A 24,260-nucleotide genomic window follows, 5' to 3' on the forward strand; every position below is an offset into this window, starting at 1 on the left:
TTTCTTGCTTCCCATTACCAAAGCCATTAAACTGAAGACATGAGATCCAACTTAGGAAATTCTGTATGGGAGGTATGTGCAATGCTGCTGAATTGGGGGAAGGGGCGTGAAGCCTAAGAAACTACTTTGAGCCATCCGCTCAACTCGGGCAGCAGCCCCCCGGGGAGATTCTGGAAATCGAAGATATGGCCTTCTCCGTGCTGAGAAGGTATTCTTTCCCAAATTATAGCCCCTCCATACTGCCATTAGGGGGAATGGACAGACTTGCGGGGGGGTTTTCCCCCAATCGAGAAGTCTTCCACGAGCTGGGATTCTGGACTGGTGGTAAGAAAACAGTCCAGAACCCATTTCTCATTTATCCTTTGCCTGCCTGCCTCCCTCCCCACCCCCCACCCCCGGTTTTAGCAAGTCATCTTGTTTCAAAAGAGCAAACCCATTCATTCCAAACCAGGGCTTAGACAGCGACAAGAGGGGAACAAAAGAACGCATCATATCACCCTGCCGGAGGAATGGCAGGCAGGCTTCCTGAAGAGAGGAAGGAACAAAGCAGAGATAAAGTGGGGGAATTATTTTTGCCATCAAGCACATTACACATTTATTCCTGAATGGCGAAGGCACTGGAGATGTATTAAAGGGAAAGGGGAAGGAGGGGGCATCGCTGCAGCTGACAACTGGCGTATGCAGAGAGATAGCAACATATGTATTACTTCTGCTCTGGGCGCCGGTCTCTGAAAAGTCTAACAGAGAGGGGCTGAGCGCTTCACCACCGAACTGCACCTTCCATCATCTCCAGTCATCTTGAGCTATGGGCCTACAGACTGGGATGTTGGGACATTGTCATCTAGCAGATCCAGATGGCGCCAGATTGGGGAAAGTGGGTTTAAGCCACACAAAGAGATCCATCAGACCACCGAGTAGCCTTCTGATCAATCTGCTCGGGCTTAAAAACTTTACGGTTCCGAAGATTTCGGTTCCGCTCATCAAAGACCAGCAGAGAATTGAAGGTAAACAGCAGGGAGTAACCATTCGTTTACAAGTGACACAGGCATTAAAATGATGTCTTGTGCACCACAATGTCATCACAGAAGCGCTGTGGATTGGTAATTTGGAAGAGTCTCCATGCTAGATTCAAATGACAATTGTACTACAGTATTTACATGAGGATATCAATGTCAAGAGGGATGTTACTTGTCCCCCACTGCCCATGATGGATAAGAGAGTTAAGAAAACTGGCACATGCTATCTTCTTTACTTCATAAATTCAGAATCATGATACTACTTTTACAGCAGCCTTTCCCAAACTTGGGCTTCTAGATGTTGCTGAACTACAACTCCCATCCCCTAACCCTGCCCCTACTAGCTAAGGATATAATTCAACTACATCAGGGAAACCAAGATTGGGAAAAGCTGTTTCAGAAGCTCAGGCAAACAGAGACAGTCTTGACCAGCAGCTTAAAGCCCAGGCAGCCTTCTCTAATATGGGTGTTCAGAAAACAGGGGGCTACCCCTTTGCTAAGTTGCCACCTGCCTCATTTTGGAAGACAGGCGGATCTGGAGTAAGGTTTCTTGTGATTGTATTAATGTCATGGGAGAATTGCTTATTAATAATAGCTGGTTTTTAACCTAGCAGTTTCCCCTTTTCAAAGTATTTTTCCTACATTATATGACTGCAGCCCTTACACCACAGTCATTTAAGGATAAGAGTGTTGATGTCAAGAGAAAGCCTAACCTAAAGCAGCATAAAGAATTAATGGAAGAGGAACGAAGGGGGCCGGGGGTTCATCAATTCAGAATGCAGCCTCAATGCTATACCGACTGCCAAAGGCAACCAAACCAGCTCTATTCCTGTTATCTCTGCCTGTTGACAGGACGACATTTTTATTCAATTTTCAAAAGCCCATCTAAGCCTGATGAGTTCTATCTATCGGATGAATCCTGCTGTTTAATTTTACTGCTGGGCCTTTTATTCCCAGTTTTCAATCTCTTGCGTTTTCAAGGTTTTGTTTATCCTATTGCCTCTTTTATTATTGACCCTGAGCACTGTATCTAGCTTTTAGTCTTTTTACCAGTGAGATCTCAAGGCGGCCAACAATGCTGGGGAAAAAAAAAAACACAAGGAAGAAAATGTGATGTAACTAAAAACAACAGGAGCTAACCAGAAGCAAAGGTGGGGGGAAAGAAATAGCAGGATGAGAACCAACAAGGGCCAATACGTGTTTGATAGTAATAATCAAGCTGCTGTTCCCTACCAGCCCTTTGCAGAACCATGTCTAACGAAGGGCTAGATAGGCAGGTGGAAAGTTGGATCGAGGCTGACAAAAACAGAATTCACCAGACAGCTTCCACTGGCTTTCATTTTCATGAAATGAAAATTCACAGTTCTTAAGGTGCCTTCGTAAGAGTACAGTCTTGCGTTGGGGAATTCTGCAGAAAGCTTCTCACTCCACATGCTCCCTTTTCCAAGTTCTGCAACTGAGCTCCTTTCAGTCTGTGGAGTTCTTGGTGCTGTCTGAGCTTGGTGGTTTGCTTGCAGACGTTTCATCACCCAACTAGGTGACATCATCAGGGTGAGGGAATATGGGGTTTGCTGCCTATTTATAAGCAGTAGCTTGCCCTGCCAGTTTTGGTGGGGGTGTAGTTTCTACCTTGGGGTGGAAACTACACCCCCACCAAAACTGGCAGGGCAAGCTACTGCATATAAACAGACCCCACATTCACTCGTACTGATGATATTACCTAGTCGGGCATATAACGTAATCTTTATTTATCAGAAGGCCTCTGGAGCCCACAGCAGGCACAGAGAAATAGAAACCATGAAAGCTGAGCGACTGTGGCAAAGAACATCCTGGGAGATAGGAAGTGACAGTATGGAAAACACGTACCAGTGATCTTTGAGTGTGCGTACTATAGGTTCTCCAAATGACAGACGCCCTCACCCATCAAAATAAAATTACCTCTCCCTGTTCTTTCTCATCAGTTTGTACCTGATGGAGATATCAGAAGTTGGATCTTCAACACAGAACATATGCATTCTACCAGAGACCGTAATCTCTCTCCAACAGAGGATTGCAACAAAAACAAAGGAGCTGTAGGGACACTACCCGAGTCCTGTTCCAGTTCTCATCTCAAACATTTCACACAACAGTTTCTCCTCGCACAAAGTCACACGCTCTAGGAACGGAGTTAGTATCAGTCGAGATTTAGAGGGTAAGTGGTTGTAGCATCACATACTTATTAATCTACAATCCTGCCTCTACTTTGGTACAAATGTTTTCTGTGTTATGTTCAGTGGTAATGCAACTGAGTTAAAGTGAATCTAGGGCCATAAGAACCTTTGGTGCATCTTGCTTCTTTTGATTCTCAAACCTGATCTAATCCACATCTTTACTGCTGGATAAACTCTATCAACTCATAATGAGGAGTCAGTGTAGTGTAGTAATTAAAGGTATTGGAACTGGATCATAGGGAACCAGGAGTGGAGTCTCCACTTGACCACAAACTCAACAGGTAACTTGTACAATCCAACCCAAGTGTTGCTGGATGGACCGAATTAAGAATACCCCCATGTAAGCTATATTAACTCCCCAGAAAAAAGACAAGCTATAATGCAGTGATGATAATTATAACTGCATGCTCTGGATAAGTCTGTATCAGCTTTTAAGAATAAGCTGCACAAGAACAGCCTGCTGAGACATAGCAGAAGCTTCCATTTTTAATGTAGGGAATGATAAAAAACCAAGTGAAGTTTCATCCTGATGATGTTTGGTGTACTCCTTGTGCTTCTTGTGTAACACAATGATATTGTTCCTTCTTATGGGAAAACTGAGGTTAGAAATACTACAGGAGGAGCATTATACAATGATGGTCCAATCCCAGCATGGATGGTGATGGATTGGGTCTCTGAGAGGGTCTTTAACATTTGTAAATCTGCTCCCCACATGCATCCTATAAATATTAGCATGCTGCTAGTAAATTGTAAGGGTTAGCCGTACATATCTAACCAGAGTAATTGGACAGGGAGAACAGATATCTTGCTTCCAGACTACAACAGTAGTATGGAAGAAAGATCACAAATATGGATAAAGCTGATAGTATCTTTCAGATCTTCCCTTCAGATCAAGTTATTAAGGCCAAAATACCTGCCATTTCTTGATAACTGATTTGAATGTTCAGGAGAAAAAGTAAGTATTCTTTTTCACCAACTGCTCCAGGACTAAGTTATAACATAGGTCAAACACAATGCTCAATATGTTGGCCTAAGAACAATACTCCTCATTCAAACCCCAAGCCAGCCCCCCTCTACTTTGCCTGCCTTTCTCTCTCCCCCCCAAGTCATCCCTGACAATTAATCCCCCAAGAAACACGTTTGATTAAATCTTTTCAAGCAAATCCTTTGCTTTGCTTTTGTTAGTTCACTTCTTGTCAACATCTATTAAAATATGCCTTTAATTCTCTCACAATCTTAAAAAACACTGATTCCACTGTCTTCAACTTTAATCAACTGTATGGCCAGCATTTTTCATTTCATAATAATGCGCTGCTTGGAATTCAAGAGGCAAGCTCCACATCAATCATTCCGCAAGAATTTTTCCACTGCAATAAATATGCAAATGAGCAAAAGCCAGTCAGTCGTATTTCAGGCCCGACTTGCTAGTGTTTTAAAAAAAGACACAAATTTATTAATTGCCGTTGGCCAGCGGAATCCTATTACTTTGGGCATTGATTACAAAGCTGTGTGAGTGATTATCGTGCAACTCACGGGCCATCCAGGCATGAGGAAAAATTATTAAAGCAAAGGAGAGATTATCAACTCGGAATAACAATAAGCTTTAACATTTTAAGGCCTCTAACTTTGGCAACTGAGAATTACGCCACTGCTTCAGAGCATCACCATTTCCCAAAGCTGGGCCAGCAGCACCTTGTTCGTTGCCCACGGTCCATCTTCTTTCAGCTTTATGCCAAAGGCTGGAGTGTAGCAAGAAAAAGTCCTAAAGCACTCTTCTCTATCTTTTTATTGGCCATGACAAGGGAACTAGAAGCAAAAGAACATTCTTGTGTTGTCTTGAAGATTCTTGAGGGACCCCAGGGAAAGGAAGAAAAGGCCAGTGATGTTCAAGATAAGCTTATTTCTTCTTTTAGATATGAGAAAGTAATGAAGGTTTCCAAGAGAGTAACAAACACATGTTGAAAGCTTTTTTTTTTCCTCCAAGAACTGCTTCAAATTTCTGGGTACCAGTGTAAAATATCAATATCTAGGAATGCTCAACAATTTCAAGGCCAGGATTTTCTCTTTCTAGATATATACCCTTATGGTTTGAAGTTTCTCTCCGCAACCATATGGCTAGGCAGAATTAAACACTGTAATTTTTGGCAGTACATAGTCCTGTGCCAAGTTCTCCTTATAATGCAATGCCCAGGGGTTTTCTTCCCATTTATTACATTTGTTAAACAAAAATGAAGTACATAATTGCAATAGATTGCATGCATTAGTGATATAAAATCCAGATTAAGGAAATAAATATATAATCTGTGAATATATATAATGTGAAATCTGTAGGCATGCTTAGGTATGCTTATCATTGTATTATGATGCCCTTGCTCTTGCTGGTAGAATGAAATGGGAAAACACAATGACATCTCAACATAAATCATTTATTGGATATTCTGGAGCAATAAGGAACTCAAAGCATAGCTACCATGTTTACAAGCATTCTCTGCCCATCATGTTCTGTCACAGGGTGCACGGCAAACCCACTTTTCTCCTTTCCTTAGTAACCAGTATACTGTATTGTCGAAGGCTTTCACGGCCGGCATACGATGGCTGGTGTGGGTCTTCCGGGCTGTGTGGCCGTGGTCTTGGTCCACGGGCTGTTGGTCCACGGGCTGGTGGCCGTGGTCACCCTGGGCACAGAGAGAACTGCTCCTGTCTGTGCTCCTGCACTCTGAAGATGCCGGTCACAGGTGCTGGCGAAACGTTAGGAAACAAGACTTCAAGACCACGGCCACACAGCCCGGAAGACCCACACCAGCCAACCAGTATACTGTTAGGAATTTCTCTGCCATTCACTGAATTGTAGGATTCCTCTGTGTGGGAATGTTTTATCACCTGTTTTAGAACTGCTATACCCATGTGTGGCCTTATTCATACATTTGTAAGCTTTCCTCCATCTCACGTTAAAATCGAGATCAACAATGATAGTTAAGGTCTAGACTGAATAAGTCAATGGTAGGCACGCATTATTTTCTTGCTATTTTTGCTCCCCAAGGATGCGCCAAACTGACATTGCTTGGAACAAATGGAAGAATGAGGGAGAACTACAAACAGTTGCCTTCTCCCCCAGAGCAATGCAAATGTCTTACATTTCCATGACTGAGAAGAGCCCCCAGCATCCCAGGAGAGGACCTGCAAAGGGTTTTAGCTTCAACTGCTGGCAGCTCTAAGTACAAAGATCAAGTAGCAGGTGATGAGAAAGACCTGGGAAGCTGCTCAGCTAGATCAATGTCAATGTCTTGAGGTCTGAGCACTTAATATTTCAGGGAGCCAAGGGTCATAATTAGACGGGGCCAAGATCTCACCTCTGGATTTTGGGAGGTGGGGTATTTTTTGTTGCAAAATTATGGCTTGCACTAGAGTTTCTGAGAGATCCCTTCCTCAGAATGGATGACACCACCAGTTGGGGGCAATAATGGAAATGGTACAAAATCAGTCAGGTAGGTAGGTAGGTAGGTTTCCTTGTTGAATGGCAGATTCCCATATGACAGTGAGATAACATAAGGGGAAGAATCAGAACCACACAGAATTTGAGGCTCACAATGTCATTGTAAGAAGAAAAGAAGTCTGAGTCATTTTGCCTGCAAAGAACAGGGGAAGACTGGAAAGGGAGGCATATAAAAGCAAGATGGGATGAAAGGAGATGGGACTCTAGAAACAGCTGCTTTATAATTTTAGTAGTACAGTACAAAACTGTTGGTTCCCATTTCTATCCAGTACAAAAGGAAGCAAATATATACAAATGGGATATACAAATGGGATGGTAATCTCCCATTTCCTTAATGCATCTTTTTAATTCTCCCAGCTCTTGGAGTTCACAAAGCTTGATCAGGTGGGGGATTTCAAAAAGACCAAGCTACACTGCTGATAGTTAAGAGATGAACTTTTGTATTGCTTTTTTATAAGGCCCTATTGAGAAATCTGACTACCCCCTCCTCAAATTAAAGACAAAAATCCCTCAAGTGCCCTGCTGTTTCAATTCCCAGCAGGCTTCTGGCTACGGCCCGCATTGATACTGTCATTTCAGAACTCCAGAGCGCTCTCCCTCCCCCCTCCCTCGTTACAAGATTAAATGATTTATATATTGTTTAAATAGCTAGGATTCCCAGCTGTTTCCCCAGCAGCATGAAGTATAGGCTTCCAGTTCCAGCAAGGATTGAAACCGTACCCACTGAAGATTAGCTATAAATAAAAATAAAAAGATTGGAACTGTAAATGGAGGAGGGAGAGGGCGGGAGACTTGATAATTAAGCACTGTCAGGTCTTGCAAATTGACAGGGTTACATGGAGGGGGTGGGAATTAAAAGAAAAAGACAGGGCTTGAAATCCCCAACATCATAGAGGACACCATGTCCGATGTGCTCTGAGTCCAGAAATGCCTACGCTGATTAGGTAATGGAGTTCCAGGACCTCAGGCAGACGGGGCTTTCCCATCACCTCAACTGTTTTAAATGAACCTTGGGACCTTCTTTTTAGGAAGGAGGCACTGGGCTAGCCCTTTTCCAGGTACACAACCTGCTGATCCTTCCAGCCAGACGGTGCTTGCTTTGATGGGCACTTTTGCCAGGGTCTCAGGCAGTTTCTCTGCTTGGTAGCTCTTTAATAGGATATGCCAGGGGTTCAATGTGGGAACTTCAGGGTGCAAAGCAGGGGCTCTCTGTTACTACGGTCCCTCCTACAAGCCTCCCGATATCTGTTCACACCTCTTCCTCCAACAGAGGGGTGGCACATCTGCTCTTTCACTCAACTCACAGTGGGGTCTCGGGCACTCCACGGCTGGCACACGCCAACAAGGAACGGGACTCTCTTCAGTGCCTAAAGCGGCAATGCCATTCTGAGTGGTGCAAACTCAGCAGTGGTGCAGAGGGGGGGAGGGAGCTGTGACTTCCACAAGACAAGCCGCTGCACGAATGCTCCCATTTCTAAAACCGTTGCAACAATTTCAACAACCATCAACAGGTCTGCCTAACTCCATTTACCTCTACAGGTGTGGACACACCCCAAATTCAGGTTTTAGTGTTTATATTTCAACTTGATGTATAATCTACCCTATTGTCTTAATGTGTTGTTTATCACCTATACTGTCTCCACCACCACCACCACCACTGGCTTTTTCCTAATGATCTGAATTGTGTTAACCAACTACCTTTGATTTAAAATTGAATAGGGACATGTTTTGATTAGAAAATGGACATTATTATATTATTTAAATTTATTACAGCTGCCCATTCCAAAAGGCTCTGGGCGGTTTGCGGTATCCAAATACATAATTAAAAAACAGTTTAAAAGGCATAAAACGAGACAAGGCAGACCAAAGTAAAAACAACCATATCAATAAAAACACAATAAATATAATAGGGGCTCCACAGGCACGCTAATCTCAGGCTTGGAAACAGAGCCAGGTCCTAGGGGCCTTCCAAAAACACAGGAGACTGGGTGCCATACACGTCTCTGGGGGATGTTGCCCAGAGGGCAGGAACAGAGAAGACATGCATCCTTGATCCCACAAGATGACAGCATTTAAGTGAGGGGACCTGGAGCACACCCATTCTGCCCAAATGTACTGGGCAAGCAGAAAACTGGAGACAGGCGGTCCCTCAATAGCCAGGCCCTGTGCCATGAAGGGCTGACAACTGGCACCTTGAATTGTGCCCAAAAGCTGACTGGCAACTAAAGTACCTCATATAGCAATGATGACACATGGGCATGAAGAGAGGTGCCCATTAATTGCTTGCACTGTTGTATTTTGAACCAGCTGTAGCTTCCAGGTGGCCTTCAAGGGCAGCCTTGAGTTCATACAACATGCAAGGTAAAATGTTGGTTAGTTTGTGGCTTGATTGCTACATTCGTATACCACACCCAACCTCATAATGGAATTAACCTATTTCCCAGGTTTGTACGATATACTGTATTGGATTATAAAGTAACCAAAAGGGGTGGGGAGTGTGTGTGAAGCTTAACCAAATGCAGGAACCATGGCACCATGCTATGAGGGTCTCCTGACAAAGGAGGAAGCCTTAGAGGAATGGGATGAAATGTTACCCTACCTTTCAGTACTTTTCCCATGCAGAATTCCAGGTACCTGTCTTAGCTTCAAATCCCTACAGCCAAAAACCTTGGAGCAATCATTCCCCAATGGAAGGCCTGAAACCACCATTACATTACATGAATGTAATACAGATGCTCTTTGACATGGGTGTACAAAAATATAAAATGGACCAAGTTTGGACAATCACCACATCTCACAAAATTTTAGTGGAAGAAATAACACATTATTCTGAGATCTTCTTATAGGATTTTAATGTCCAGCAGATACTAGAGGTACCACAGTCCCAACCCTTGGCTTCTGTGGCAAGGAAAAGTAAGGAGAAATTATTGTTCAGGAGAAACCAACACTCACATCTACTGGTCCATATAGTAACAAGTCTGCTCAGTACACTCTAAATAATTGCATTTTCTAAAGTGAGAAGACTAGCAAATGGGGAGAGAGAACGCTAGCTGAGTCATCCTGATTCCTGTCTGACACCCAGAAGAGCCATTCTGTGGGCTCCAAGACTTTTAAAGTCCTTATTTGTCCATATTTGTTCTTCATGCCACTTTATGTATGTTCTAATTTTATTTTCTGCTTTCTGTTGCTACATTATTTTTTTTCTCTGCATACTTAGAAACCAAAGTGGAAATGGTATATGCCAATCTTGCATCTGGCAACACATTTGACTGGGATCTCTCTCTCCTCCCCAACCCCATCATTGGCCTACATGGAATTCCTAGTCACTTTTGGCCACCTGGCACTGCTCCATCCCTGCTCCACCAAGCTGCTAACTCAGAGGAATTAACTACTGCGGTCTGAGAAACAATGTGGCATAGTAGTTAATGTTGGATTAAGGTTCAAATCCTGTGTCATTAAACTCGCTGAGTGCAGCATTTCAATACAAATTCTCATTTACCCAGAAAAAACTATGGAGGGAAACCTGGAGTCCCCCCCCCTCAATACAAATCTTCTCATCTCTCCCAAAAGCAAGAACAAAAACAGCTCACTTCTGGGCTTCAGTGTCCCATCCTAAATACAGCCTGTTCCTACTTTCTCTTTTCTAAAAAGCCAAGATTACATTTCTAGCTGGAAAGCACAGCAAGGAAAAGAACACAGAATCAACGTAGCCCCATGGAAATGAAACAAGATTGTTTAAAAAACCACACAACAGAAAAGATCAATGCAGCCATACAGTTGACAAGCATACCTAACAGAATCATGCACCCTAGTACTCTTTTTCTACATAGAGGGATCCTGGGGGGAACATACCATGAGGGAAATCTTTAATTAATGGGTCTCTTTAATGTGCAAATCAAGCTGAGATTGCTAGCTTTGACTTGGGTTGGTATAAAAAGGTGGGGTGGGGGTCATTAAGAGAGCTAGTTTGGTTCTAATCCTTCCTTAGGCACCGAAGCTGGTTGGGTGACTTTGGGCCAGCCATTCATTCTCAACCCGACTCACTTCATAGGGTTGCTCTCGTGGGGAAAATAGGAGGAAGGAGCATCATGTGTAAAATCTTGAGTTGTACAAAATAAAGGTGATATATAACTTTACACCAGATCCTAAACACAGGAACCTTCACATGCATGTGAGATCAGACAAAGTACCATGGCTAAGGAATGCAAATCTTCCTTCAGGAGAGGAAGAGAAGAAGAAAAATTCTTTTACCTAAAACGCAACTGGACCAAAAACAAGCTGAAAAAAACCCACAAAAGTCAGCAAAACAATTTGGGGGCAGCTGCTATGAAAAAAAAATGCAGCCCACATGCATTTCTGCAATAAAATTTCTAAGAAGAAAAATATTCAATATATTTTCAATATTCAAATACGTCAAGACCACTAATGAAATAAAATAAAGGTAAGTCTCTCTCAAATTAAGCTTGATGCTTAGCAATTTCATGGACACCTCCATGGTGATTTCTTTGCAATAATGTAGAAATGATTTGTCATCATCTTCTTCTGGAAAGTTTGTAGACTTCCTAATCTAGCCGACAGCCCTGCAATTTCCTGGCATTCTCCCATCAAAGTACTAACCCAGGTCTGACCTGCTTAGCTTTCTGAAACCAGTTACAAGAAATAAAATTTTGGAAGAAATAAGATGAATGAAATATCCTGAAGCTTGTATCTCTGCTCAAAAGTGTGTGAATGAATTCCTTAATATACTCAACTCCCCCCACTCCCCACTGACCAAAGACTCTGTGCTATTAAGCCTCAGTGGCTCCTATCTAGACCCAGATGGCTTTAGCAGATCACAAGGGAGGTGACCTGTGCGTGGGTTTCTGTGGGGAGTTTGAAAGAGGAAAAGAATGTGAAAACTATAAGGGGAGTTAACAAAGCTGCCATTGAAAGAGAACGATTATCACTGCCTGGGACAATTGGTTCTGAAATCTCAAGCAATGGTGTATGTGAAAGCCTGAATTATAAATGGAAGAATCTGCAATGTATAGGTCTGCAAACTAGGAAAATAGGTTTGCATCAGGATCTTATGCAGAAGTTGGAATACTCAAGAAAACTATGTAGCACACATACAGCCTCTTAACCTACAAAGGTCCTTTTATTGGATACAGTTTGCTTAAGTGTTATACACACAATTGCTCAGGTTTTTCCTCTGAAAACTGGCCAAGTTAGCAAAGGGTTTTGGAGAACTGAAGTGCCAGAATCCAACAGTAACATGCAGGATTGGTGAAGTCTCTCAAAATGAACTCCTTTACAGCTTCACAACAGCAGAGAGGGAGATATGCACATCAGAAAAGAAGATGCATTTGGAGAAAGCCAGAAAGAACAGCTGTCCTAAACTTCAGGCATTCTTCAACTTATTCCCTCCATATGTGTTAGACAAGGACCTAGTTTACATGTTGGCTGGATTCACACAATACACCCAGAAGACCACCCAGAAGCTACAATGATGTAATGTTTGGTAACCCCTTTGTTGGCAGGTGAGAGGCGCTACAACCAAGGAACTCTGGGTCTGTGGCTCCCAACAGGTTTCAAAGTAAGTCACAGTGCTGGTTTAACAAATAAGGCCTTTTATGGTTTAGCTTCTAGGTATCTCCAGAACCACCAAATTTCAGCAGAACTAACCCAGCCAGTCCACTCATCTCAAGCAGGGTTCTTAAAGGTTTTCCCCATATGTGATGTTCAAGAGATAATGTTCTTTTATGGGGATTTATCCCTCTGAATGAAAATCAGATGGCACCCTCTTTGCTGGCATTCAGAGAAGTAGTTAGGACAGAAATTTTCCAGAGAGATTTTAGCTTATAAGAACTGCTGCTTGGATTGTGGATAATGGAATGGGTTGTTCAATTTATCAGTTTCATTTGTTTATTATTTTACCTATTGATTGATTTCATTAATCAAGTTAATTCTATATATTTCAACTGTGGCATTGTAAATTGCTGGGAATCTTTTTGAATATGATATTATGACATAATGACAGTACAGGCAGTTCCAGGTTAAGAACGTCCAACTTACGGACAACTCATACTTACGAATGGGCTGCCTAATACTAAAAATGGTGGACGGCTGAAGCCACGTAATGTTTTCATGAACCACTGAAGCCACATATTTTTAATATACAGCTTGTTTTCAGCGGTTCATGAAAACATTGCATGACTTCAGCGGTTTGTCAGCTCAAGGGAGGAGAACACCATCTGCCATTTTTAGCAATAGGCAGCCCGTTCGTAAGTTCAAGTTCCGACTTACATACAAATTCGAGTTAAAGACAGGAATGGAACTTGCTATTAACCCGGGGATTGCCTGTATGACATTATATAAAAATCAGAAATCAACCAAACATAAATAAATACAGTAAGGGTTGGCTATAATGGGCTTGGGTAATTTGTAGTTCAACACGTTGTGGGAATCCAGCCATTGTCTTAGGATACTGCATGAACCAGACCACCGCATTAAGTTTGCAGGAACAAGGTGTTGTAGATCTGGTTTACATACAATGCTAAGCTATTACATGCTTTCTTTGGTTTATGGCTGTTAAGCACACCATTGCTTAACAGTAGTCAGGTTCACATAACACCCTAAATTTGGGTTAACAAAACAAATGTGTTGGGTTCAACTAAGCCCACTTTGAGCCAATATGAACATTCTGGGACAATGATGCTAGCTGTAGCCAAACACATCTGGACAAGGGAAGGCTATCTTCTAATAGAGGAGGTCAGTCACAGTATTTATGTAGAGTATTAGGATTCCAACTGAAGTCAAAAAAGCATATTTATAACATGCCTTTCCTCCACAACAGTTGAAAGGCAGCTGAGTCTTCCTCTCAGCATAAAGCCCATTTCAATTATGTACATGGAATTCATATATTCTGCCAGGCCATGGTTTGTTTTTACCATGGTTGTTGAATAGATTAGAGTGTCCTGATACACACATAATTACAATGGCTGGCCCACATACTGTAATATGCCACACCAAATGTAAACAAAATGCAACATGGCTTAGCATAATGTGTGAAGCCAGCTCTTAGCTTCCTATGGTCCCACAATGGCCTGCTCTGAGGAGCTACCCAGTTTTGCATCCTTCCAACACAGCCAGCTGAATTTGTATTGAAGAGGGAGTGTGTGTGATGTGGACAACCCCTCTGCTCTCAAGGGTTTAAAGACTAAACAAAGCTACACTGCCTCTTTAAAAAAACAAAAGCCATCCCATATAAATTATGGCCATAAAATTTTTTTTCCCCTGCAGTGCAGCCTAATTAATTCCTGTTCCATACACAAAGGGAAATGCTGGGTGACAAATGGGTGTGAAGCTTGAAAGCTGCCACGTCGGCAAAACATTTTCTACTTCAATTTATAAGCCATTTTGCAGTAAATCATCCACCAGAATCTGAGATCCACAGGCTGATGACAGCTGGGGCTGCGCTGTGGTGTGTAAGGTAAGACAGAAAAGGGGCTGCCTGAGGGAGGAGGGGAAGAATCATGGGGGGCATTTTTCCTAGATGCCCACCTCCCCATTTAAAATTCTGTGCAGCAAAGTCCCACCATTCACCCAACTGGTGTAGGTCTTTCATATCTGCAATTCTGCGCACAAGAAGAAGAAGTAGCAGCTATAAGAAAAGGAACGATACAGGAGTGTCCATGAGAGAGGGGTTCAAAATCTGCAAGATGGCAGCTATGGCAAATGCATGTACAAAAGAGGCGGGGCTTAGATTGCCACGCAGTGCTCCCCACCTTGCAGATTTCAGCTCCTCCCCGTGGACACCTTTGGTGTACTGTCTTTCATTCAGAAGCCCTCAAGGCAACATACACAATGCGCCTTCCTCCCATTTTTCCCCACAATACCTTTACCAGATATGTTAGGCTGAGAAAGAGTGATTGGACCGAAATTACTCAGTGTAACTTCCACGGCTGAGGAAGGACTTGAACTTGGTTCTCCCCAGTGCTAAACACCAAGTTAAACTTGTATGACAGACTTCACATCCAAATCTACAGCTTAGCTACTATCAATCTGCAATTGCAGCAAAAATTGCTCCAAGGAGCCATCAGAATGCGCAAAGACATAACCCCATGTGAAGTCCACACATCTTAAAGTTGCTGAGATTGAGAAACACTGACCTAACCAAAGTCTATCAACTAATACTCCCATTTAACAGGTGAGTTACACAGGGGCTAAGAGATAAAAGATTAACAAGATGCCAGCTATGGCAATTTTTTTTCCCTTTCGATGTTATTTATAATTACTGTAAAGTACCAGAAGTGGGAAATACTTGCTGATGTACTGATAATCTACCAGTAGATCTCTGATCAAAGTTATGCCTATCAGTGAACTAAGTCACACAGACTTGGAGGGAAAGATCCCATACAACTATTCCAAAGATGGCAGATATTCATACAGAGTTGCCATTCAGCTTAAGAACATGTTTCCCATCATCTAGGCAAAAGGGAACATCCAGTCAAACATCTCAAAGAGTGGCCATAGAAGGACCTGTTGAAAACTTACAAAGAAGATAATCAAGGCAATTGTCCTGCTCTTTCATTTCCCTTTTGACAGCAACTTACAGTATTCAAAATGCACACTGTTTTTGAAGATGGTAGTCAGGAAAAACAGAGGAGTTCTGGCTTATAACATGTTTATCAACCCCAAGGTTCTCTGTTACCATCAGCAACAACACCTCAGCATCTCATGAAACTTCTGTATGGAAAGAAGTGATCTGCCACTGCAGTAATAATCCATCATTCTCTAAACTGCTGCACTCCAGATACGTTGAACTTCAATTTCCTATGCTGGTTGGGGATTGGGCAAGGTGAAGTTCAACAAGTGCACCAGACTGAGATAGCTCCAAAGATCTTGAAAAGACCATTCCATTGTCCACTTCTTTTTTCCAATGAATTTTAACTGGCTGGCAGCTGTATGGAAGATACCATGGCCTCAAGGAGACATATTGTTCCAAGCCTTAGATCTTCAATGATCCCACAGACCAGTGATAAAACATACTGAATGGATCCAAAATTAGTTCCTCAGAAACACAGGTCATAGGTATACAAAAAACTCTACATTACTGGAAACACATACACACACACCAGCTATGGTTACCCTGATACATTCATCGAAGTTTAGAACCCATTCATTCTACTCTCACTTCCATGGAATAAGTAGGCAGAAGCATGCTCTTACAAACACAGCTACTGACAATAAACATTCATTCCTTACAACAGGCCACCTACGATCACCTTTCTACCACCATTTGCACATCTTAAAATTTCTTCATTTTTCTCGTCCTTAGTAAACATTCTGCTAAGGCACACAAATTCACCTACTTGCTCTAGGCTTTTGCCATTTATTCATAACTTGCAATTATTCCTTCCATTTTGCCTTTCAAATACAACTATCTTGGCCTTTGATAACATTAATTTTCAGATCCATACTCCTCATTCCACCATATAACCTATTTAACATTCACTGCAAATCATTCAGGTTCTTAGCCAACAACATGGCATCATCTGCATACAAAAGAACATGTGCGTTCCCATTCCACACATCTTTACTGTCAACCATAGGCATTGCTTATACATGTATCCATAAATATATTAATCCAAGAGTATATCATCCTCATCTTACCTCCGGCTCAGTGTTGAACCATTCAATAAGCATTCCATTTATACTCGCACTTTACTTCCATAATATAACTTATAATGTTCAGCGACTAACCTCCAACTATAGAATTGTGTAAAATATTCTGTAATTTAAGTCTATGTACTTTATCATACATTTTCCCTAAGTCAAAGAGACTTTGTCTTTCTGACGGTTCTACAAACATATGATGGGATTCCAAGAGAAACAAAGTGTTCACTCAACACAGCCAGTTTTCCATCACTAGAGTTTGATCAGGGATTCCAGAAATTATTTTTAACCAAGAGGCTCCACAGCCTGAAAATGTTTGAAAATCCCCACTCTAAACTCATACAATATACAATATATGATACAATGTATACAATAATATAATGTACAACACACAATAATGTACAGTAAACTTTCTCACTTTCAAATATTTCTTAATAAACCACTGAAGAGCAAAATCTGATTTCTCAACCACCTGCCTGCCATTGATACCACACTGTACTTTCACATTTTGCACACTTTCAATCTAAATTCTGCTAAACATCTCCCAGGCACACTTAAACTAATCCCTCTGCATTCACTTTTGCTTTGGATGGGGGAACAATAATGCTAATGTTGTTCTGCAACACACACATTAAAAAGTTGAACAGCTATAAGCAGAATGCATCCATGTTTTAATATTTCTTCAATTATATCATCTACACCCATTCTCATCATTTTTCAACATTCTCACAGCATTTATGCCTTCCTTTTCATCATTCTTTAAGACACATTTATAACATGTGTTTCAATTCCACTATTCAACATATCAGTATCATTCCACTTTATATGGTCTAATAAAATACTCAGCATAAAGTTCAAGATTTTATAAGAGTTGGAAGCAGTATCGAATTTTAAATTGTACTACCAAGATAGTTGCTGAACTTCGATAACAGATTGGATTATATTTTTATGGCCAGATTGCTTCTATGGAAAGAACAGAACTTCTGGGTGATCTTCACAAACATCTTTGGTGTGATAAAAAATAAAAAATACATTGTTTAAGGAATCATTCAATAATAAGTAGTGTTTTGAAAGCAAGGGATAAATAGGAAAAAAAAAATTCATTCCAGATTTATTGTCTCTTGATATTATTTATTTGCATGAGGAAGAATGTATAAAAAATTGAGTAGTGAAGGGACAATAATTCATATAGATTGTAAGACAATTATTAATCAAAGATGAAATCCTTGAAGAGTCCTCAAAATAGCCAGAACCAGATATGTTTCAATATCTACAATAGTAGTATAGTCCAAAATTAATTACAAAAACAAGGTGGTATACTAAGAGATCTGATTGAGTTTGAAACACTTATTACAAAAAAATAATAATAATCAGATAATTTATTGGGCTTATTTATAAGTTGCTGTTAAAGTATGATTCAAAAAGTGAACAAGTAAAAGACTACTGTACAATTAAATGGATGCAGAATTTAAATAGAACTGACATTCAACAATGGGCTATAAATAGAAGAAAAATGGCAAATTCACAATAAATATTACACTTAGAGAAATCTAGTAAGAGATGTCCTTTGCTGGTATACACCAATACTGATTGTGAAAATAGACAATTCATTTTCTAAAAATGTTGGAAATGTAAGAAGCATTTTTTTCCCCATTTTTGGTGGCAATGTTGTAAAGTTCAGCAACTTTGGAAAACAATTTACTAAAGAATAAACCATCTGAAAAGTAGATTTCTCTTTTCAGCCTGTTATTTTCTTATTAAGTATTTCTAAACCTCCTGTTCCTACAAACTATATAGAACTGGCTTTATACACAGAAACAGCTGCTATGATTCTTTGTGCTTCCCATTGGAAATTACAAACATCTCTGTATGTAGAATGGCAAATTAAGTTACAGGAATATGTGCTGATATCGACACTAACTTCACATCTGAAAAACAAATTGGATATAGTATTTAACTCAATGCGGAAATCATTTCTGGATTGCAATTGTATAAATGGGGTTTCACCACATCCAAAGTTTTTGTTTTTCTATAATTTAAGATTTTAATATTCAACTTTTTAGTGATGTGTTCCTCGCAAAATTTTCTAGATTAGGCAAAAATTATTTTATTTTTTAAATGTTGGTTTATCACTTTGCTAATATTGGTCACAGTTGTTAGTTATTGTATAACAATCTAATTTTAATATTGACTTATTTTAATTCTGCCAAACTTTCAAATTAATAAAGACATTTTAATAGGCAGATTTATATCACTGCTATTTTGAAATTTTATAGCAAACTTCATTATGTTTGTATCACCTTTTATTTCCTTTTTCGCTTTTCTTATTCTTCCCTATTTTTTTTCTATGATTGCATCTATAAAATTAATCAAATGTAAATTATGTTTTTAAAAAATCATTAATTCCCCTACAAACCTCTAAAATCCTCCCTCACTTCAGTACAGTAATACCTCGGTTCACGAACGCTTCTGTTCACGAACAATTTGGTTCACGAACAGCAGCGTTCACAAAAGTTTGCTTCCGTTCGCAAACTCCACATCGGGTGACGAACACAACCCGCGGCCATCTTCCCTGCTCTGACACGTGGTCGTGGCTTCCTCTAAGTGAGATTGCCTGTACTTTGTTTCATATTTTTGTGGTAAAAAAAAAAATACATATGGTTCAGAACGGATTAACCTTATTTACATTGAACCTTATGGGAAAATTTGATTCGGCTGGCGACCAATTTGGTTCACTACCACGTTCGTAGGGGTCAGAACGGATTAACCTTATTCACACTGAACCTTATAGGGAAATTTGATTCGGTTCACAACCAATTCGGTTCGCGACCAGAATCGTGGAACAAATTAAGTTCATGAACCGAGGTACCACTGTATATTGCAAATCACTTCACTTTTATTTTTAACATAATTCAATCTGTTCAAGGCTCCTTGTTTAGCCTTTTCACTTTTTATTTTCATCCAAATTGCTCTGCATTTTTTTCTGCCTCTTTTACCTTTAAACTTTCCTTGGTCTCTTTGGCGCTATGCTTTTCTATACAGTATGTATGTTATCTATATGTATATGTGTATATACACACACCCAGAGATTACAAAGTGTCTTTTTCTCATCCTCATTTTTCTAGCAAGCATTCTCCTATATGCATTTTTCTTGCCATACTTTTTCATACTTCTTCATTCTACTAAGCATCCTTTTTCAAACTTCTCTTTAACTGAACTGCACATGCTTCTGTAGCACTCTGTAACACAATTTTTTTCACTCTGTTCCAAGCCGGGACCGCATCCTCTTTTCTTGCATTTGCTTTCCATGAACCTTTCTCCAACCTCACAGTTTTGGTCAATCAAGACTTTAACATAACAGTACAACAGAAACATGCCCAAACTGAGGGTTAACAGGGAATGGTGCATGTGGCGCAACTAAGACTGGTAACCTAGTATACATCATGTTTATCTTGCTCAAAAGCATTAGCACAAAACATCAAACCACTGTTCTAAAAGCACTTTTTTAAAAAGGCAGTGATTGCTGGAAATCAGCACAGATTTGTCAAGACCAAGTTTTATCAGGCACCAAAGCCAGCTGGGTGTCCTTGGGCCAGTCACTCTCTCTCTCAGCCCTAGGAAGGAAGCAATGGCAAGCTACTTCAAAAAAATCTTGCCAAGAAAACTGCAGTGACTTGTCCACGCACTTGCCAGGAATCAAAAACTGACTTGAAGGCACACGCACACGCACACATACACACACTTGATATAGTGACTATGATCCAGGATGCTGTGAACAGCCATCAATACTGCTATACATGAATTTGTCTTTCAAAATCATCTAAACTGGTGCCCATCAGCACACATTTATTTTTCTCAAGCCTTTTAATCCTCTATATTTCCACAGCTGTGTTCCATTTTAAATTTAGTCTTATTTCTGTAATACTTTCTAAGGTAAAGTTTTAACTGACTGCTTTATGATGTTCCTTTTGCTTTGATTTATACAGATTTGGGTTTTGGGTTTTTACCATATATTGTTCTGAGAGCTATTAACTATGAGACAAATAATGTCTTGGAAATAAGGTTACGTGAGTCCTATATTTGTAACACAGAACTATCGCAGGTACCAGCTTCCAGGTCCCAACAGATGGTTAATTTGATTTTATGATTTTATTTCTAAATCCTTTAAATATTTGGCACTTACTAGCTGAAGATACCATCAGCAGGAGCCATGCTAAAAGCGCACAATCTTCTTTTAACACTCTGGCAGAGCTTAAAAAAACCACTATATATGAAATTCCACCTCTTTACAGGATTTATATATTAAACTCTATGTTCATAACTGAGTTTTGCTTATGGGAAATATCAAAATGTCAACCATTGTTTCTGTTAAAGGTCTTAACGATATCACAGTTTTTGGACCAGTAATGAAACACGTCGTTTGCTGTAGTTTGTAATGCATCTCATTAAATACGTTAATAGCATACGTTTTACTAAAAGGTCAGGCTTACTGTTGCTGGGACTTTGCCTTTTAAACCGAAAAAAAAAAAAAAAAACCGGGGAGAGGGTTTGGTTTAAAGCAGCCGCTAACTGTGCAGCATAACACATTTCACCTGATCCAGGCCTTCAAAGACTCAGGAGCCATTTCAATTATGAACTGGTGAATTAACATCACAATCCGTCATGAAGAGTCTATAAAATCTAGTTGCCTTGGCATCAAGAGGTGGGATGCCAAAGGAACCTATTGCACTTTGAGCAGATTCCACCTCCTAACTAAAATTCATGCCAGGAAAGATCTGCCTGGACTGAAAAAATCTTCGGGACCACTCAAAAACTTCCTCGCTAATTTGGAGTATGTGTGCGTGTGCTCAGCTTTATGGTTCTCTTACACCCCGCCATTTCCCCTCAAACCAGTCTTTTCTTTTTCCCTCACAAGGAACTCCTTAACTCTTGACCACCATGTATATCACAAACAAAAATACAGAGTTTTCCAAATAGAAAATTCAACCAGCAGTTGGTGAGAAGAGGCAAGAGTCAAAGGCAAGATCTTTCCAGCTCTGGTTCAAGCCAAAAAGGGAGTCTGAAGACATGGCCAACCAGCTAGTCTGAATCTGCCTTTTTAATCAAGTCAAACTATTAACCCACAAGGCACAGAACTGCCTCCTCCATGACTTAAGCTGCAATCACAAACTAAGTCAAGTTTTTAAAGCATGGTTGGCTGAACAAATAATAGTGACCAGTTGTACACACAGATTAGGCTACAGTTTTAAGCTAAGCAAAGATACACATTATAGCTTAGTGGCTAAGGGAACCAGGTCACTTTTGGACATAGAGAACAGATTTTTTAACCTGAAATGCTAAAGGTTGAAATCTGGATTTGTATTTTACACCAAACTATAACTTGCCTACCCCCTCTTCGTTAAATCAACCATAAATCGGTTTGCACAAATTGCCAATGTATATAAATCATGGCTCACAAACCACAATGGATGGATTCAGGCAATACGCTAAGCTAAATCCAAAGCAAACCCCATTTATAGCTTGGAACGATGTCTGAACCCACTCAACATTTCTGCTCTATCACTAAGTGAGCGTTTCTGTCTGCTGGTTAAGAAAAGCTGGCTACTGGATGATACAGGGAATCCAAATGCAGACAAGTCAGCCAGAAGGGAAGAGAGTTAGGAAGATGTGCTAGAAATATGGCCACAGAGAACAACTACAAACAGCTGCTCCAATTCCATTAACAAACCACAGTCTGTCCTATAATCACTTCAGAAACAAGAATTTCCAATCATACACTCTGAGTTCAGACACTGAAATCATGTGCTTGTTTAGTTCATGGCTTAAGCACATTGTGCAAGTTCAGCCACTTGTGGTTTATTCAACAAACCAGAATTCAGTGAACCATGGCTTTGTACAATGCGTGAAACCAGATAGAAAGAGGCAACCTATGCTTCAGAGTTGCTTTTCTACTCCCCTCAGTGATCAGTTGTATATTAAGTAAACAAATGACAATATTGTTTGTAGCATCCTTTTGGGGCATCAAGCACTGCATTACAAATCCTTCGATCTTGAACATCAGAAAGCACTGGTTTGGTGAATAAAGCACAGTATGGTTAACTTTTTTTTAACTGAGGAGGCAGGACAGAAGATTCGAGCCCTGAGAGTGGTTAAAAGTAAAGTCAGTGCCTAAAGAAATGTCAGGTTAAAAAAAAACCTGGAAGGGTAGACAAGCAGATTTACCAGTGGATATAAGTATGATTCTTGACCCATTCCCAGTCTCTCTTACCACTTAAATTATATAGAGCAGTGTTTCTCAACCTTAGCAATTTTAAGATGTGTGGATTTCAACTCCCAGAATTCCCCACCCAGCTTGCTGGCTGGGGAATTCTGGGAGTTGAAATCCACACATCTTAAAGTTGTTAAGGCTCAGAAACACTGATATAGAGTAAGCAAGCCTAGGAATGTGTGTTTAATTTGTATAATTACTACACAGAGATTATTCTGGCCTCCAATTCTTATTTTTTCTCTCTTAAGTATGTAAAATACCCCCAGCAACTTGTCTGTAAGGAAACTCATGTTATCAATATGATCAATAATATAACAATGTATAAACATAGATAGATCCTTACTGTTCTTGAGCACATTAGAAAATTCTTGTCCTCCTCTTTTCTTGAATTCAGAGAAGGTATCTGGCTGTGGAAGTTGGTTGGCTATTAAGAGGGCCTTCTGCAGTTTGATTCGGCTTTCCAAGAGCTGATCCCACAGGGCTTTGGGAGAAATAAAGAGAGTGGGGAGTGGGGGGGTGGGGGGGGAGAGAGAAACACAAAACTTAGCAGAGTCATTCGTTTTTTGTAGCCATGGTTTTGAATAGAGCAGATGCATCACAGAAAAGGGTTCCACAATTCTATTTTTTCCCCGTCTTATCTAAATTCCTTGGAGGGAAGGCAGAAACTGTCTTTCCACACACTGCAACCCTTTTTACTCAATTCAAGCAAACATAGTACATTTCTCTTCTCCCCATCCCCATTTATTGAAATTATTAGATGAGTTTCACTCTTGAGGCAATTAAAACAACAACAAAGCCACATCAGAACAAGTAAAGTAAAATAAAATAAAATAAAAATAAAGAGGTTGGCACAGAAATAAAAGCCAGCTACAAAATCAGGGTGCTTCTACAGAAAACCTCTCAGCAATTTAACAGAATACAGTATTCATACCTATCCTAGCATTAATCCATTTAATAAATATTTTACAGATACTATTATATGAACATATTTTCCTGGATCAGGCTGCCTTAGAAGCAGAACTGTAGGAGGTACCTTTAAAACTAAAAATAAGAAGTAGATTTTAGGTAGCCCTTCACATTCAACAATTTAAAAAGAAATAAATATTGATAGCCCAATCTGAAGTATCATTTTGGCTTCCACCATTTTGTACAATCTGACATCTGTGGTCCTGCTGAACAATGATCCAATAATTTTATTTTTAAAAATTTTTAAGATTTAACAAAAAAAGGTCAGTGCTTGAAATCTCACAAAAACAGTTAAAATCATTCTTAAGCCTAGTCTGACTGCAAAGGACTGGCTTTTCCCCTAAAAGCAGAAAGAATGGAAGCTCTTGAGAAATGAATTTTAACTGTTTGGCAACAAGACCTTCTCCCATGTGACTACCTTAGAAAGTGATGCCATCTTGAAATCTGACATTCCTGCAATCTTAACACCTGTGCAGATTCCTATCAAGAGAGGCAGTGCCTATCTCTTAGAGCCTGAGAAATTGCAAATACCACATTGGATGTTAAGCTTCCCAGGTAGCAGCAGCCGGCTGACCTTAGCCAATCCTAAAAACACTAAGCAGAGCTGGGCCTAATTAGTACTTGGATGGAAGACTTCCAATATGCTGTGG

General features: G+C 40.3%; 1 protein-coding gene across 1 annotated transcript in view; it reads right to left on the minus strand.

Annotated features, from left to right (window-relative positions):
• Positions 1-24,260, minus strand: part of AATF (apoptosis antagonizing transcription factor) — an 84,794-nt gene that overhangs the window by 46,609 nt on the left and 13,925 nt on the right. The window contains exon 4 of the mRNA XM_088152301.1: positions 22,988-23,125. Within this exon, the coding sequence (XP_088008427.1) occupies positions 22,988-23,125 (138 nt within the window). The remainder of the gene's footprint in view (positions 1-22,987; positions 23,126-24,260) is intronic.

Source organism: Python bivittatus, unplaced genomic scaffold (assembly GCF_059951505.1).
Source record: "Python bivittatus isolate LINGU-HERP-01145 unplaced genomic scaffold, Pbiv_v1 ctg000690_np1212, whole genome shotgun sequence".
NCBI lineage: Eukaryota > Metazoa > Chordata > Lepidosauria > Squamata > Pythonidae > Python > Python bivittatus.